Source organism: Aquarana catesbeiana, linkage group LG08, assembly GCF_042186555.1.
Source record: "Aquarana catesbeiana isolate 2022-GZ linkage group LG08, ASM4218655v1, whole genome shotgun sequence".
Lineage (NCBI taxonomy): Eukaryota > Metazoa > Chordata > Amphibia > Anura > Ranidae > Aquarana > Aquarana catesbeiana.
Genome location: NC_133331.1, coordinates 305,152,737 through 305,171,976, shown reverse-complemented (window position 1 = coordinate 305,171,976; position 19,240 = coordinate 305,152,737). Strand labels below are relative to the sequence as shown.

Below are 19,240 nucleotides of genomic sequence, written 5' to 3'. Positions count from 1 at the left end.
CAGATGATTGACAGGAGGGAGGGAGCAGAGCGGAGCCTTTCCTGTGCCGAGGGGGAAGTGATGTCACCAGCCCAGGCACTGGAAGAGGCAGACTACGAGGGACCCCCTAGCAACAGGCATTTAGAGGTAAGTTTAAAAAAAATATATATCCAAATGTTTTTTTTGGGTTTTTTTAGGATTTTTCATGTATTTTTGTTTTTTTTGGGTGGAACCCCACTTTAACAAGATTGCAGACAAAAAAAATCAGGAAACAGTAAAGGTAGAAATCTGATTGGTCAGGAAAATGACTTGTCTGGAATGTGGAGGCGGAGTCGTTATTAATTTGTGTACAATACAATACACAACGTGTTACATTATTATAACAAAGTATTGTAGAAAAGATCACAGCATAGAAAATGGGGAAAGCAGAAAATAAACCCGGATATGAAGGTGACATTTGTGTACGAGGAACACCTTTACAATTACTGCCATTTTATTCTCCAGGGTCTCTGTTTCATGAAAATATCTATTTGGGGGGTTTAACAAATCTTCAGGCCCAAAATGTGCATTTTAACATGTGTGCCAAAAAAAAAAAAAGCAAAAACAGCTCTGGCAGTGAAAGGGTTTATGTGAGTTAGATGGGATCACTCTCTTGTGGTCACACTCTAAACATTAGAGCTCCCCCTAGTGGCAACCTGGTAATAACACTGCTAGGAGGTCTATTCATTTAGCTGCTACATACATCCCGTCTGCAAATAAATGTCTCCTGATATTTTAGGGATCTATTCATAAGCAATTTGCATAGCAATTCACCCAATGTGTACAACACTCATAAGTGCACGAGTATGATCTTGGATACTAGTATGAAACCATTCATGAGAAAGGGGACTAAAGGGTCTATTTACAGAAAATTGTGACAGGCATTTGCCCAACCATAACAAATTCTGGCCATATTTAAATTAAGACGATTATTTCCTATGACCAACAGCTCCATCTACTGGCCATAAGGTGGAATTAGTACCGCAATACCGCATTGATACCACTAGATGGAGCTGATTATCATAGAAGATCACTGTATGAAATAAAATACGGGCGATGTTTTTTAATGGCTGGAAGAATGCGTGTCACACTCACTCATATAAATAGTTTAAAAATAAACCTCTAATTGTCTGCCAAGGTTTCCACCCCAAAATGTACTCAGCCAATGAGAGGTAAGGACTCCATTTTTATTTTTCTCCTGCTATCAATGGCCGACACGGTACAACACTTCATCCATGTGTTTGGTGGTCTCTGATCTCCTTATGAACTGTTTCTTCCATGATGAAGATCAGCCATGGAGTATATCTGAGGTGTATATCAGGGTGTGCTTCTTCCCCACATGTCCAGCAACATATATATATATACAAGACATTTCCCACACTCAAGGCACTAATACACCTCGAGGGTTGTGTGGGACCCCTGATGTACAGGAAGACAGGACTTCAGTGAGGAGCAATTACCTCATTCAGGACAGGAATATGGCTTCTCCCCCTTGTGAGTTCTCTGATGTCTGTTAAAAGAGGACTTGTCTGAAAAAAATTTCCCGCACTCAGGACAGAAATATGGCTTCTCCCCCGTGTGAGACCTCTGATGTGTGACAAGTTCTGATCTTCTTAAAAAGCTTCTCTCGCACTCAGAACAGGAAAAAGGCTTCTCACCTGTGTGCAGTCTCTGATGATAACTGAGAGCGGACTTCTCTAAAAAACATTTCCCGCACTCAAGACAGGAATGCGGCCTCTTACCTGTGTGTGATCTCTGATGTCTATAAAGACTGGATGCGTTTGAAAAACATTTCCCGCACTCAGCACAGGAGAACGGCTTCTCCCCCGTGTGAGACCTCAGATGTGCGACAAGCATTGATTTTTGTACAAAGTATTTCCCGCACTCAGAACAGGAATGCAGATTTTCCCCTGTGTGCAATCTCTGATGTCTGTAAAGACTGGATGTCTTTGAAAAACATTTCTCGCACTCAGAACAGGAATATGGCTTCCCCCCTGTGTGAGAATACGATGGTCCGGCACCGTCCCTCACAGTCTGAGGTTCCTCAGGATAAGAGGAATATGATGGTCCGGCACCGTCCCGCACAGTCTGAGGTTCCTCAGGATAAGAGGAATACGATGGTCCGGCACCGTCCCTCACAGTCTGAGGTTCCTCAGGATAAGAGGAATATGATGGTCCGGCACCGTCCCGCACAGTCTGAGGTTCCTCAGGATAAGAGGAATACGATGGTCCGGCACCGTCCCTCACAGTCTGAGGTTCCTCAGGATAAGAGGAATATGATGGTCTGGCACCGTCCCGCACAGTCTGAGGTTCCTCAGGATAAGAGGAATACGATGGTCCGGCACCGTCCTGCACAGTCTGAGGTTCCTCAGGATAAGAGGAATATGATGGTCCGACACCGTCCCGCACAGTTTGAGGTTCCTCAGGATAAGAGGAATACGATGGTCCGGCACCGTCCCGCACAGTCTGAGGTTCCTCAGGATAAGAGGAATACGATGGTCCGGCACCGTCCCGCACAGTCTGAGGTTCCTCAGGATAAGAGGAATACGATGGTCCATCTACACTGTGTGGTGCCGGATGGACATTTGAGGTAGTCGGGTTTTCTCCTGGACTATACTGTGTGATGTCCTCATCTTCTACTTTACAGTCTGGAGACAAAGTGAGACAATCCTCTGAGGTTTTCCTCATCTCCCGTCCATCTACTAAAATAGAAATACAAAGATTATTACTAGACATGTGCAGATTGGTTCCCCTAAACCAGGACTCCACCCACATCAGGCAGCTTTGTCTCTGAGGATCTCACAATTCCCCCCTCAAGGTAACTAGTAAATGGGTCCTCTGACAACATAGAGTATATAGTGCAGGGGTCAGGAGTATGTAATGTACAAAACACTTTTTTTAGTTGATGGGTCAGGATTATGTACTTTACAACATAGAGTATAAAGTGAAGACGTTAGGTCTACAGTACCTTGAAAAAATATTCATACCCCGTGAAATTTTCCACATTTTGTCATGTTATAGTCAAAAACGTAAATGTATTTTATTGGTATTTTATGTGATAGACCAACACAAAGTGGCACATAATTGTGAAGTGGAAGGAAAATGATAAATAGTTTTCAAAATGTTTTACAAATAAATATGTGAAAAGTATGGGGGGGCATTTGTATTAAGTCCCCTTTACTCTGATACCCCTAACTAAAATCTAGTGGAACCAATTGCCTTCAGAAGTCTCCTAATTAGTAAATAGAGTCCACCTGTGTGTAATTTATTCTCAGTATAAATGCAGCTGTTCTGTGAAGTCCTCAGAGGTTTGTTAGAGAACCTTAGTGAACAAACAGCATCATGAAGGCCAAGGGACACACCAGACAGGTCAGGGATAAAGTTGTGGAGAAGTTTAAAGCAGGGTTAGGTTTTAAAAAAAATATCCCAAGGTTTGAACATCTCACGGAGCTCTGTTCAATCCATTATCCGAAAATGGAAAGAGTATGGCACAACTGCAAACCTACCAAGACATGGCCGTCCACCTAAACTGACCGGCCGGGCAAGGAGAGCATTCATCAGAGAAGCAGCCAAGAGGTCCATGGTAACTCTGGAGGAGCTGCAGAGATCCACAGCTCAGGTGGGAGAATCTGTCCACAGGACAACTATTAGTCGTGCTCTCCACAAATCTGACCTTTATGGAAGAGTGACAAGAAGAAAGACATTGGTGAAAGAAAACCATAAGAAGTCCTGTTTTGGGTTGGCGAGAAGCCATGTGGGGGACACAGCAAACATGTGAAAGAAGGTGCTCTGGTCAGATGAGACCAAAATTGAACTTTTTGGCCTAAAAGCAAAATGCTATATGTGGCAGAAAATGAACACTGCACATCACCCTGAACACACCATCCCCACTGTGAAACATGGTGGTGGCAGCTTCATGTGGTGGGGATGCTTTTCTTCAGCAGGGACAGGGGAGCTGGTCAGAGTTGATGGGAAGATGGATGGAGCCAAATACAGGACAATCTTAGAAGAAAACCTGTTAGAGTCTACAGAAGACCTGAGACTGGAGCGGAGGTTCACCTTCCAGCAGGACAACAACCCGAAACATACAGCCAGAGCTACAATGGAATGGTTTACATCAAAGCATATTCATGTGTTAGAATGGCCCAGTCAAAGTCCAGACCTAAATCCAATTGAGAATCTGTGACAAGACTTGAAAATTGCTGTTCACAGACGCTCTCCATCCAATCAGACAAAACTTGAGATATTTTGCAAAGAAGAATGGGCAAAAATGTCCCTCTCTAGATGTGCAAAGCTGGTAGAGACATCCCCAAAAAGACTTGCAGCTGTAATTGCAGTGAAAGGGGGTTCTACAAAGTATTGACTCCGGGGGGCGCCATACAAATGTACCCCACACACTTTTCACATATTTATTTGTAAAGAATTTGGAAAACCATTTATAATTTTCCTTCCACTTCACAATTATGTGCCACTTTGTGTTGGTCTATCACATAAAATCCCAATAAAATACATTTACGTTTTGGTTGTAATGTGACAAAATGTGGATAATTTCAAGGGGTATGAATACTTTTTCAAGGCACTGTATTTAAAGGGGTTGTAAGCCCTCGTATAAAAAAAAAAAAACATAGAATAGCATAGAATGCATTAAGGTTAAAAACCATGAGGGTTTACAACCCCTTTAACTTCTATGCAGAGTACATCATGTGAAATGCCAGGATCAAGGAATCACAAGCCAGAATTAAGACCCCCGGGAGAAATATCAACAACCTGAGATATGGAGATGATACCACACTAATGGAAAAAAATGAAGAAGAACTAAAGAGTCTCCTGATGAAGGTGAAAGAGAACAGTGCAAAAGCTAGCCTGAAATTGAACACTACGAAAACTAAGGTCATGACAACCGGTCCCATCACTCCTTGGCAAATAGAAGGAGAAGAAATGGAAACAGTGACAGATTTTATCTTCCTAGGCTCCAAGATCACATCAGACGGTGACTGCAGCCCTGAAATTAAGAGACGCTTGCTTCTTGGAAGGAAAGCAATGGCAAACCTAGACAACATTATAAAAAGCAGAGACATCACCCTACCGGCAAAGTGCCCTATAGTCAAAGCTATGGTATTCCCAGTAGTAACCCATGGCTGTGAAAGCTGGACCATAAGGAAGGCCAAAAACGCTGAAGAATGAATGCTTTTGAACTATGGTGTTGGAGAAGACTCTTGAAAGTCCCTTGGACGGCAAGAACATCAAACCAGTCAATCTTGAAGGAAATCAACCCCAGAATATTCACTGGAAGGACAGATCCTGAAGCTGAAACTCAAATACTTTGGTCACCTAATGCGAATAGAATGCTCATTGGAAAAGACCCTGGGATGCCGGGAAACATGGAAGTAAAAAGGATAAAAGGACCACAGAAAACAAGATGGATAGATAGCATCATCAAAACAATAAACATGAAGTTAAGCAAACTCCGGGAGGCAGTGGAGTACAGAAAAGCCTGGCGTGCTATGGTCCATGAGGTCACGAAGAGTCAGATACGACTAAACGACTGAACAACAACAGGGGTATGTAATGGACAACACAGAGCTTGTAGTTGATGGGTCAGGAATATGTACATTACAACACAGAGCTACAGTATACAGTGAAGGCGTTAGGACTACGTAAAGTGCAATATAAATTATATAGTGAACATATTTACTATTAATGACCCACCTGTGCTGATCTCTGGAGGAGTGTCCTCCTTTATAAATGTTCTCGTTATTCCATCCTCCTCTATAGACTTCTGATCATCCCTCACATACGTCTCTTCTTCTTCTGCTTTAACCTCAAATTCTATATCGATTGGATCTCCACTCTGAATCAAGAGAATGATAGAAACGTAAAACATAAGATTATATTGTGACATCACGTCTAGAAAAGATCCACACACCGTCTCACAAGTCCATGTCCTAGATGTTCCATTCAACCAACCTTGCAATGGTGAGGGATGATGTAATCTTCCTGTGTGGAATCCCGGGAATACAGAGGACCTCCCCCTCCCATAGACTGCTGAGCTCCACTTATCTCTTCTTCTTCTTCCTCCTTAATCCCAGCTTTGATGTCTTTCAGTTCATCATCCTAAAGCCCAAAGATGATAGAATATATGTGTAAAACAGAACAAGAGATTACATAGAAGAATGTCCTCTCATAGCTTAGAATTCTGTTCTAGTTGCTCAGTCCTACCTACCTTGTAATGGTGAGGGATGATGTGATCTTCCAGTGTGGAATCCTGGAAATACAGAGGACCTCCCCCTCCCATAGACTGCTGAGCTCCACTCATCAACATCTCTTCTTCTTCCTCTTTAACCTCAGCTTTGATAGCTTTCAGTTCCTCATCCTAAACCCGAAAACGATAGAATATATGTGTAAAACGGAACAAGAGATTACATACAAGAATGTCCTCCCATAGGTTAGAATTCTGTTCTAGTTGCTCAGTCCCACCTACCTGATGATGGTGTGACCTACCTGTGTGGAATCCTGGGAATACAAAGGTCGACGACATCTCTCTGGTGGGTTCCCATTACTGGATCCATCTGTAGGAAACACACACACTGACTGAATACATTGTTTCTATGTGTTTATCAGATGATGGGGGATCTAGGTGGACCCTCCGTACTGCTCTCTCCTTTACAATAAAGTCTCCTCTTACCCGGTGATGTGAGGGGCGGCTGATTGTCCATCATGACGTCCTTGTAGAGATCCTTGTGTCCTTCTAAATACTCCCACTCCTCCATGGAGAAATAGACAGTGACATCCTGACACCTTATAGGAACCTGACACACACAATGATACAGTCACCATCCAGACACATCCCTTGTCTGTTACTGGATAATGTCCCAGAATTCCCGGCACCACTCACCTCTTTCATTGGATTGGATAGGAGGAGGATTCTGTTAGTGAAGTAGAGGGCTGGGGGGAGAATTTTGTTCACATCCCTCCAATGGCAGACCAGTGTGGGTAGGGGTAGGACAGCAGGGGGTGAGGAGTTTGTTCTCTTAATCGCCAAGTATACTGTAGTATTCAGGACCTTGTACAGAGTGGCGGTGGGTTCCTGGTGTTCTGGATTCCAGTACCAGGCTCTGACACAGTCTATGTCATGGGAAGGTATTGGGCGGCTCAATCAGACACACAACACGGGCCTGCTAAGTGAGTCTGTGCAAACAGATCCTTTAACGAGAATTATGTACCCAGGGTGAAGGACTTCCCTTCTTCATTCCACTTGGTGTCCTGGAACATATTACTAGACCAGTAACATGAGAAGAAGGGGAAGGCTGCCTTAATTTCCTGGGAAAAGTTTTGTAAGGAGGTCTGAAAATTGCAGGTAGGAGGACCATCATTGATGAAGAATCCCCCCTCCCTACCTCAGAGGCTCTCTGAGCACTACAGCCTCCTCTTCCCTCAGATCCCTGAAGCCTGACTAAGCCCTCAGCGTCCCTCAGAATTGTTATTATTATACAGGATTTATATAGCGCCAACAGTTTACGTAGTGCCTTACAACTTGAGGGTAGACAGTACAAATACAATACACTTGAATACAGTAGGAATCAGAGGGCCCTGCTCCTTACAGTATACAATCAAAGAGGGAGGGTCAAGAGATATACGAGAGGTAATAACTGTGGGGGATGTGCTGATGGATAAAATAAATGTACAGTTGTCAGGTGGGGGGCAGATAGGCTTCTCTGAAGAGATGAGTTTTCAGGGATGGTCTGAAAGTAGACAAAGTAGGAGATAGTCACACAGATTGGGGTAGAGCATTCCTGAGGATGGGAGAAGCTCGGAAGAAGTCCTGGAGGCAAGCATGGGATGAGGTGACAAGGGAGCTAGAGAGTAGGGGGTCTTGGGAGGAGCGAAGAGAGTGATTTAGTTGGTATTTTGAGACTAGGTTAGAGATGTAACTGGGGGCCAGGATGTGGATGGCTTTGTAAGTTATAGTTAGTATCCTGAATTTAATTCGTTGGCTGAGTGGCAGCCAATGAAGGGATTGGCAGAGGGGTATAGCAGATGCCGAGCAGGTTGTAAGGTGGATGAGCCTGGTAACAGCGCTCATGATGAACTGAAGTGGGGATAGCCTATTTAGAGGTAAGCCAATGAGGAGGGAGTTGCAGTAGTCGAGGCAGGAAATGACCAGGGAGTGGATTAGAAGCTTTGTGGTGACATTGGTTAGGAAGGGGCGTATCTTGGAGATGTTGCAAAGGGTTGAGGCGGCAAGCTTTGGACAGCGGATGGATGTGGGGCCGAAAGGATAGTTCAGAGTCCAGGATTATACCTTGGCATGGGGAGATGGGATGATAGTTGAGCTGTTGATATTGACAGAGAAATCAGGGGAAGTGGCACATGGGGGGAGGAAATATCATGAGCTCGGTTTTGGATAGGTTGAGTTTGAGGAAGTGATGTGACATCCAGGCTGATATGTCTGTTAGTAAGTTGGTGATGCGTGAGGAGAGAGATGGAGAGAGTTGGGGGGTAGAGAGGTAGATTTGGGTGTCTTCCGCATAGAGATGATATTGAAAGCCATGGAAGGCAATCAAATGACCCAGGGAGGATGTGTAGATTGAGAAAAGGAGAGGTCCAAGAACAGAACCTTGGGGGACCCAGACAGAGAAAGGAAGAGGAGAGGAGGAAGTAGAGTTATAAGTGACACTGAAGGAGCGGTGGGATAGGTAGGATGAGAACCAGTGAAGTGTACAGTCACAGAGACCAAAGGAGTGGAGTTTATTGAGAAGGAGGGGATGGTCCACTGTATCAAAAGGTAGCAGAGAGGTCCAGGAGAAGTAGTAACGTATAGTTGGTTGGTTTTAGCCATTAGTAGGTCGTTGGTGAGTTTAAGGAAAGCAGTTGTAGAGAGCTGGGGAAGATGCCAGAAGAGAGGGAGAGATTAAAAATGTGAGTTAGAGAGTGTAGAACAGAGTCAGAGGGTGAGCGGAGCATTTGCATGGGAGCAGGAGCCAGAGGGCAGCTCGTTAGGTGGGCATTAGAAAAAAGTTTAGCAACCTTGTTAATACTAGCAGGGTTGAATGAGGGAAGCGATGATTGTACCTGTGGACATGGGGCGTTGAGTGGGGGAGGGTTTCTGCGCATTGGAGATCTCCTCATGAAATGTATCAATCTTTTTTTTGAAGTAATTAGCGATCTCCTGGGTAGTGAGTGAGTTAAGAGGATGGAGGCAGTGGAGGGCAGAGTAAAGTGTTGAAGGTAGAGAAGAGTTGACGTGGACTGGATGAGAAGGTGTTAATGAGCATGATAAAGTAGGTCTGTTTGGCAGTGTGGAGGCAGGAATAGTATTTTAAGAGGGCAGATTTATATTGGTTGAAGTCTTCCTGGGACTTTTGCTGCGTACACACGATCGGACTTTTCGACCGAACAATTTGATCGTGTGTGGGCTTCATCTGACCTTTGCTGTCGAAAAATCTGACGGACTTTAGAAATAGAACATGTTTCAAATCTTTCCGATGGACTCGAGTCCGATCGAAAAATCAGTTCGTCTGTATGCTAGTCCGACGGACGAACAACGACGCAAGGGCAGCTATTGGCTACTGGCTATAAACTTCCTTATTCTAGTCCGGTTGTACGTCATCATGTTCGAACCGATCGGATTTTGGTGTGATCGTGTGTAGGCAAGTCCGATTTGTTGGAACTCCGTTGAAAAGTCCTTCAGAAGTCAGTCCGACGAGAAGTCCGCTCATGTGTATCTGTTATCTACCGACCCCCCTGGACCGGCACCAACTTTCTGGATGACTTCTCTGCCTGCCTACCCTACTTTCTCTCTTCTGAAATCCCCACTATCATTCTTGGTGACTTCCATCCCTGTTAATGCTAACACACTTGCCTACACGCGATCAACCAAAGTCCGACGGATTCGTATGTGATGACGTACGACCGGACTAAAATAAGGACGTTGATAGCACCTTCTAGCATACAAACGAGCGGATTTTTCGACCGGACTCAAGTCCGTCGGAAAGATTTGAAACATGTTTTATTTCTAGGTCCGTCGGACTTTTGGGGAAAAAAAAGTCCGCTGGAGCCCACACACGATCGAATTGTCCGACGGAGTCCGGTCCGCCGGACCAAGTCTGCCGGAAAGTCCGCTCGTGTGTACGCGGCATAACAATCAAAGCGGAACTTTCACTTTAAAGTCAGACTAGCAAGAGGCCAGAGGTAAAGATAAGATCAGCACATAAAACTTAGGTAAGTCCAGAGCAACAAAAAAACAACATCATGGTAATGCACACCGCGCAACAGATAGAGAAGGCAACATACCAAAAGCACATACACAAAAATAGCAAGCTGATCCCAGTTTCAAATAAAGGTGGAAAATGAATCACCATCATCTCAGAGGCCCCCCCGGAGTCTTTAGCCTTATTACCCCCTCACAGCCTCTCAGGACCATATTACTTGAATTTAAGTCTAAACTGAAGACAATATTCCGGCCCCGTAAGACCCCCTTTCACACTGGAGCGTTTTGCAGGCCTATAGCGTTAAAAATAGTGCCTGCAAACCGGCGTAAAACAGCTGCTACATTCATTCCAGTGTGAAAGCCTGAGGGCTTTCACACTGGAGCGGTGCGCTGGCAGGGCGGCAGAAAAAGTCCTGCCAGCAGCTTCTTTGGAGCGGTGAACTCACCGCTCCTCCACATTGAAATCAATGGGGCAGCGCTGCGATACCGCCGGCAAAATGCCGCTCCGGCGGCGTTTTGCGGGCGGATTTAACTCCTTTTTGCCCGCTAGCGGGGGGGGTTAAAGCCTCCCCGCTAGAGGCCGAATAGCGCCGCTAAAACGATGGTAAAGCTCCGCTTTACCGCTGACGCCCGGGGCGGCACAGCGTGAAAAGGGTCTTAGTGAGGGAAATGTTCTGACCCTGAAGGGGTTATTCTAGGTTTCCACACTATATATGTGTGTATCATCATCTGCTGGAGATAAAAGACATCACAGTGACTATGGAGGAAGAGGACGGACATGACGGGGGGGTTACTGGGTGTAAATAGAAAATAAGATCTTATTACCTCCTCTGCTGTAAAGTTCCAGCAATGTCTCCTTTCTACTTCCTCCTGACTCACCTCTCACCTGGAACTTCCTGTCTGCACCTGACATCACTTCCTGTCTGCACCTGACATCACTTCCTGTCTGTACCCGACATCACTTCCTGTCTGTACCTGACATCACTTCCTGTCTGTACCCGACATCACTTCATGTCTGTACCTGACATCACTTCTTGTCTGTACCTGACATCACTTCCTATCTTCCATAGAGGCTTCCTGTTTGGTAAAAGTGAGATCACCACCTTGTGGAGCTCAGAAGAACAGCAGCCCTGAGAAACATTTTACAGTGTGAACAACGGCCTTAGGCTCTCATCAACACTTCAACCAAGGGGGATAGAAATGCAGTGAGGGGAAAATAAATATTTGTTCCCCTGCAGATTTTGTAAGTTTGCCCACTTACAAAGAAATAAAGGGTCTATAATTTTTATCATAGGTGTAAAAATCCAGAAAAAACACATGATACAAATGTTATAAATTGAGCTCAGTGAGTAAAATAAGTATTTGATCCCCAAGCAAAACATGACTTGGTATTTGGTCTAGAAACCCTTGTTGGCAAGCACGGAGGTCAGACGTTTCTTGTAGTCGGTGACCAGGTTTTCACACATCTCAGGAGGGATTTTGGTCCTCTCTTTTTTACAGATCTTCTCGAAATCCTTACGACTTCTTGGCTGTTGCTTGGCAACTCGAAATTTCAGCTCCCTCCATAATTTTTCTATAGGATTAAAGTGGATGTAAACCCAATTCATGAAATTTGAGCTGGGCACATCTATCTGTAGTATTTTCTTACCTCTCTTCAAAGAGCTAAGTCCCATAGCTGTCTCATCCTCCATAGCTCTGTTATCAGCCTGATAACTTCTCTGATAGCAGAAAAACAAAACACTCCTGTGCACAAGTGAGTACCAGATGGACTAGATCTGGTAGTGGACAATGCCTCAGGTCTTGCTGCCCTCAAGGATAGGGGTATCCTAACAGTCAAAGTGAAAAGAAAGAAAACAAGGGCGCACCGACCTTGTGCATTATCCTTAGGTAAATATTTTATTTAGAAGTAAAATAGAAAACTACTCACAAATGTATAAATGAAAAACTCATGATACAAGTAATCTCCAGATGATAGCAATTATTCAAGATGGTAACAGACTCCCGATCGGAACAAAGGAGATTACAGGTGTCACTGCCGGCTGACACGTTTCGAAGGATGACCTTCTTCCTGAAAGCCCTGCAGTGTTGCATCCTTCAGCTTCTCCTATATATATATACACATGTGCACCAACATACACCCAAAAAAGGCACCTCCAACCGGGATCAGATGACCCCGTCCATATTGATGGGTGGCTCACAAATGAAGGGGAATGACCACCGATGAATAGTGATAAAAATCTCTTGCGTGTACAGTTAGTTGATTGAGAAATAATGATAATAGGAAATTATCTACATCTACATCTGTTGATCATACATACGGGTTAACACCAATCAAACACTATTTGTCAGAAGATGGCAGACTGAACCCACTTCAGGCTAATTTTTGGTTGGAATGCGTTGAGTATTCCCTCACACATAACTATTTCTCTTTTCTTGGGGAACATTACCTGCAGATCAAGAGCACCGCTATGGGGGCCAGGTTTGCCCCGAGTAATGCGAACCTCTTTATAGGTTTTTGGGAAAAATCGTTCATATGGAACAATAACCCGTTTGGGGCAAACCTGGTCCTCTTTGCTAGGTACATCGATGATATTCTTATCATTTGGGATGGGACAGACCAGGACCTTAACAACTTTTTTGGAATACTGTAACTTTGGCATTGAATCCTCCCATGTTAGTGACAAAGATCGTTTCGTTTTCTTGGACCTCAAACTTAGGAGTGATTCTGATGGGGATATCCTCTTTAAAAACCAAGTGGGGGTAACTCCTTTCTGCATGCTAGAAGTAATCATCACCCCAGATGGATCAAGAATGTCCCATATGGACAGTTTTGCCGTCTGAGGCATACATGCACCATGAAGGAGGTATACCTTGAACAAAGTAAGCTTCTTAGGAAGAAGTTCCAGGAAAAAGGGTATGATGACACCCTTATAGAGACAACTTTTAACAAGTATGCAGCTCTATACGATAAGCCACTGGAGGGGGCCCAACAACCGGCTCCCACTATTAAACCCGATATTCACCAAGTCCGTTTTCTACTCAATACACGAACAAGGCATTTAAGATACAAAGTAAATTAAAGAAAAATTGGAGTATTCTCAAACATGATCCCCTTTGATAACTTCTCTGAGCTGTGTGTCGGCAGCTAAACAATTCACAGACACGCTCCGCATGTATGGGGAGGGGGTGTGTGCCTTTCCTCCAATCAGCTTTCTCACAGGGTCTCACAGTCTTTCACAATGATCTCCTCCTACAGGGGAACCAGGAAGTGAAAAATCTAACAGAACGTATACTTTCTAAAATTTTATAGGGCTGAAGACAGCAGATATACATGTAAGACTTGTAGAGAGATTTGTTTCATCTCTGTGTATCATCTGAGGATGTTCACTTCACTGGGTATATGGCGGGTTTACATCCACTTTAAGGTCTGGAGCCTGGCTAGGCTACTCCATGACCTAATGTGCTGCTTCTTCAGCCACTCCTTTGTTGCCTCGGCGGTATGTTTTGGGTCATTTTCATGCTGGAAGACCCATCCACGACCAATCTTCAGTGTTCTGGCTGAGGGAAGAAGGTTCTCATCTAGGATTTTACAATACATGGCCCCGTCCATTGGCCCCTCAATGCGGCAAGGTTGGTCTGTACCTTTAGCAGAGAAACAGCCCCAAAGCATCGTGTTTCCACCTCCGTGCTTGACTGTAGGGATGGTGTTCTTAGGGTCATAGTCAGCATTTTTCTTCCTCCAAACACCGCAAATCAATGTCAAAGAGCTCAATTTTGGTCTCATCTGACCATAGCACTTTCTCCCAATCCTTCTCTGAATCATTTAGATGTTCACTGGCAAACTTCAGATGGGCCTGTACATGTGCCTTCTTGAGGAGGGGGACCTGTCAGCCCCGCTGCATGATTTCAATCCTTTGTGCCATATTGTGTTACCAATGGTTTGTTTGGTGACTGTGGCTTCAACTGCCTTGAGATCATTCACAAGCTCCTCTTGTGTATTTCTGTGCTGATCCCTCACTTTTCTCATGATCATCCTTCCACCGTGAGGAGAAACCTTGCATGGAGCTCCAGACCGAGGGCCATTGATGGTTATTTTGTATTTGTTTCCATTTGCGAATAATTGCTCTAACAGTTGTCTCCTTCTCACCAGGTTTCTTGCTGATGGTTTTGTAGCCCATTCCAGCCTTGTGAAGGTCTACAATTTTGTCCCTGATGTCCTTTGACAGCTCTTTGGTTTTGCCCATGATGGTGATGTTTGAATGGGAGAAAAAGATTCTGTGGACAGGTGTCTTTTATACACATAATGAGTTGTCGTTAGGAGCATCTTCTTAAATTGACAGGACTGATCTGTGTACCACATGAGCACCTACTGTAGTCAGTCTGTGGGAGCCAGAATTATTATTGGTTGGTAGGGGATCAAATACTTATTTTACTCACTGAACTGCAACTCCATTTATAAAATTTGTTTTATTCTGGATTTTTGGTTGATATTCTGTCTCTATCATTTAACATACACCTATGATAAAAATCATAGATCCTTAATTTCTTCTTCCAATCATTATATTCCCCACTGTATATTACTGCCAATCCAGCCTTTCTCAGCCAGGGTTCCTCCAAAGCTTGCTAGATCTTTGAGAAATGAACAGTTTCCGTTTCTCAGTGGGGATGAGCTTCGGGTCTGGGTTGACCATAAGTTCGACCCAAATCCCAGCAGTTTAGTTCTTTTAATGGGCAAATTAAATGGTCATATTTGTCCAGTGCACCCACTCACCTCCTGTTTAGAGCTAGTTAGTTTCTTACTAGCTAGACCCTCCCCTTTTTTTCCATGTCTACTCAGTCAGTGTTGGTTTTTTTGAAAAGTTTTGTTTATTGCTTTTATAACATAACAATTACAATTAAACACAAGATCCAATGGGCCACAAAAAAAAAAAAAAGAACTTTTTAACATCCTTCAGCTTTGACTCTCTCCTCCTCCTTCCAGACCTTCACTCAATGACCGGATCGGAACAATGATACCCTGTTTCCCCGAAAATAAGACCTAGCGTGATTGTCAGTGATGGCTGCAATATAAGCCCTACCCCCCCAATAAGCCCTACCCTGTTTCCCCGAAAATAAGCCCTACCCTGAAAATAAGACCTACAAGGACTTTAACTAGGGCTTATTTGGGGGGTAGGGCTTATATTCCAGCCATCACCGACAATCACGCTAAGTCTTATTTTCGGGGAAACAGGGTAGTAAGGCCCCCTTCCCCTAATAGCAATTAACAATACATTTCAATATGTCAAATGGTTATATACACATGTTGAATCTCACATCAGGTGCATTTCATTATGTGCCACTTAATCTGCCACCGTAGTTTCGCTATTCATCCAACTGCCCCACACTTTGTTAAATTTCTGTGGTATGCCCCTGCTAATATATGTAGTCTTGTAAAAAGGTGCAGCTCTATTTACCACACCCTTCCATGCTGATACAGATGGAGGATTGGGGTTTTTCCATGATAACTATTGTTTTCCTAGCGTAATAGATCAGGATTGTCAGCAAAGTACGAGTTACTCTCTTTGGGGCTAGATTGTCTACCAAACCCAAAAGACACACCTCTATCGTAGGCTGTATATTAATGGCGGTTACTTCAGCTATACATTCTGTGACCCCCTTCCAAAAAGCTTAGATGCTCGAGCAATTCCAAAAGATATGCATGAAATCAGCAGTGAGGGAACTGCACCACCAGCAACTGGGCGACTGGGTAGGGAACATCTTAGCCAATCTAGCTGGAGTACGACAAATACGATGTAGGAATTTAAATTGGATGAGTTGGTCCCTGGCGGAGACCAATCTAGCAAAATGAATGTCCCATATATCGTCCCAGTCATCCCCGCCCATCTGGGGGGGACACCTCACCCCACGCCGCCCTACATTTTGCAAGGATATCTCCTCCCGCACTGAACATTTGTTTGTAAATTGTAGACAGGGCCTTGTCTAAAGTGTCCTCTCTCGACTATGTCAACGACTCATCTCAATACTTGTTTTATTATATACACATAAGCTGTATGATGTTTCTTTGTAGTGTTTACTGAATTGTAACGCTTATTTTTGGAAAATAAAGGAATTATAAAAAAAATAAAGTTTCCTCTCTCAGCAGAGACTCCAAATCAGTCATTTTCAGGGTAACACCAATATCTCCAAACTGGGCATTGTATGCATGCCTGAGCTGAAGAGAACGAAACAAGTGAGCGTTAGGAAGATTAAACTTAGTTTTCAGGACGTCAAATTGCAAAAATTTCCCACCACCCACTATCTCCCCACAGTGTCTTAATACCAAATTTAGTCTAGATGATGATCGGATCAGGGTACTCACAGAAATCTATTCATTTAGGATTCTTCCAAAGTGGTGTGTGAGGAGAAATCTCAGAAGTGCTACCCATCTTGGTCGCTGCTACCCATGCCCTACTGGTTGCACGCATGGATATCGTGAGCCTATATGGAGCCCTCAAAGCGGGAGGTGTGTTAGTGCCTAATACGAACCAACAACAGCCGCCTCTAGAGTATTGGCCGTGTCATCCTCAGGTAGCGTAAACCACCTGTGTGCTGAATACTAGCTGACCCGCTAAGAAATATCTGTGAAAGTCCGGGACCGGGAGTTTAATTCGGGGGTGCCGCCCCTGCCACAGGAAATTCGTTATAAGTTGATCTATTCTTTTGAATATATATCTCGGTATCCATACAGGAGAATTCTGAAATATATAAAAAAATAGGAGGTAGAAATTTCATTTTTACTAAATTCACCCTACCTATGAGTGTCAGAGGTAGATTCTGCCACTGCCTGCAATCTGGATTTTACTTTAGTCAAAAGTTGATCGACATTCAAAGCAATAAAATCTGATACAGAGTTGGAGATATGTAACCCCAGATATTTGATCACCTCTACCTTCTGCAAGGGACAATTTACGGGAATCTCACATCTGGGGGAGGGCGTCCTGAGTGATAGAATCCTGGATTTTCCCCAGTTGACTTTCAGACCCGAAAAACGAGCAAATGAATTAAGAATGTCTAAAGCTGCCGACAGGAAATTCTTGGAGTCTCGCAAAAAAAGAACCATATCGTGCGCATATAGTGCCTTTTTTTGGGTCAAGCTACCCACCGTTATCCCCTGTACCTCCTCAGAAGCTCGCAAGGCCGCCACCAAGGGTTCAATCATAATGGAGAAAAGACCTGGCGATAAAGGGCATCCCTGGCGAGTGTCCCTACGCACTGGAAAAAATTCAGATAACGTATTGTTTAGCTTTATGGCTGCTGTGGGGCAATGATATAAAATGTCAATCCACTTCCGGAACTGAGGACCAAACCCAAAAACCTCAAGTACCACCCTCATGTAATTCCAGTCTATGGAATCAAAGGCCTTCTCCAAATCGAGAAAGACCAGTATCCCACCGCTAGAAGTATCCTGGCCCAACTGAGTGTGGGTGAAAACCCTGCGCAAATTAATATCCGTGGCCTTTTTGGGCATAAACCCTGTCTGCTCATGTGAAACTTCATGTTGTAGGACCAACATAAGTCTAGTAGATAACAGTTTGGTTAATATTTTGAAGTCCATATTTAATAATGATATGGGCCTATAAGATGAACACTGCAGTGGGTCTTTATCTGGCTTAGCCAATAATACAATATGAGTCTCGTAGAAGGAGAAGGGGAGGCTTCCTGTTTGTAAACAGTCAGCGTATAATTGCAGTAGTCTGGGTGCCAGGGTCTCTGAGTATTGGTGGTACCACTCGTCAATGTTGGTTTTTGACACAGACAGGCTTAGGAAAATCATTGTTTTCTTACTCTAGTGGCAGTGTTGGGCCAGTACAACTTGTTTACCAATGTGAATTGGTATCTTTCTCTATCCTGCCCTCCTGTTTAGAGCTAGTTGGTTTTGTTCTAGCTACCCCCCTCCTCTTCTTCCATGTTCCCTCAGTCAGTGATAGTTTATCATAGAGACAGGGCTTAGGAAAGTCATTGTCTTCTTACCCTAAAGACTTGAAAAACACCCTCTGTACTGTAATTGTCTGAAGTAATATTGCATTGGATTCAAATTCAAATTGAAGAGTTAAGCTGCCTGTGGATGGAGCCAAGTCAGCAGCTGACCATACTGTCCAGACAGACTGGGTCTAAGGAGGTATGTCAATGCATGACACAGCATAACCGCAGAATAGGTGGGGATAGCATTGAAATCACTGGCCAAACATGGTCACTGGGGATATGTGGGCAATGATGTCACCACTACACCACCCCTTCTTTTATGCAGATGATGGTAGCTCAGAGAGTTGTCATTCAGCTAGTGGTACCAATGTGTACTATGTACCCCATACTCATTCATGTGGGAGGGTGCTAGCTAGGAAACCACTTACTGTTAACAATAAGTCCCCCCGTTTACAGACCCCCATTACCACCGGCCAGAGATGTGGAAAAGAGGTTCTTGTCCACATCAACATGGAGACAAAGTGTTGTGCCAGGGGGAGTCCAACCTGGCAAGGCACTCCGCCATGCTGATGGCATGTGGACGATATGGTTCAAGATGGGGTGGGCTTGCAATATGTACACCGAGTTGTATATGAGAAGCTCCTGACCAATACACTCTGTACCCTGGGCTGTATATGATATACTCCTGACCACTGCACTCTGTACCCTGGACTATATATGATATACTACTGACCACTGCACTCTGTACCCTGGGCTGTATATGATATACTCCTGACCACTACACTCTGTACCCTGGGCTGTATATGATATACTCCTGACCACTACACTCTGTACCCTGGACTATATATGATATACTACTGACCACTGCACTCTGTACCCTGGGCTGTATATGATATACTCCTGACCACTGCACTCTGTACCCTGGACTATATATGATATAATACTGACCACTGCACTCTATACCCTGGGCTGTATATGATATACTACTGACCACTGCACTCTGTACCCTGGACTATATATGATATAGTCCTGACCACTACACTCTGTACC

General features: G+C 44.2%; 1 protein-coding gene across 1 annotated transcript; it reads right to left on the bottom strand.

The window, feature by feature from the left end:
• Nucleotides 1-11,132, bottom strand: LOC141105106 (uncharacterized). Its single transcript, XM_073594970.1, has 7 exons — nt 11,054-11,132; nt 6,704-6,827; nt 6,520-6,587; nt 6,242-6,391; nt 5,986-6,132; nt 5,728-5,869; nt 1-2,720 (listed from the first exon to the last, which is right to left on the bottom strand). Exons 2-7 carry the CDS (start codon nt 6,786-6,788, stop codon nt 1,480-1,482), a joined length of 1,833 nt encoding a protein of 610 aa, XP_073451071.1. The 5' UTR covers nt 6,789-6,827; nt 11,054-11,132; the 3' UTR covers nt 1-1,479.
• Between the last annotated feature and the right edge of the window lie 8,108 nt (nt 11,133-19,240).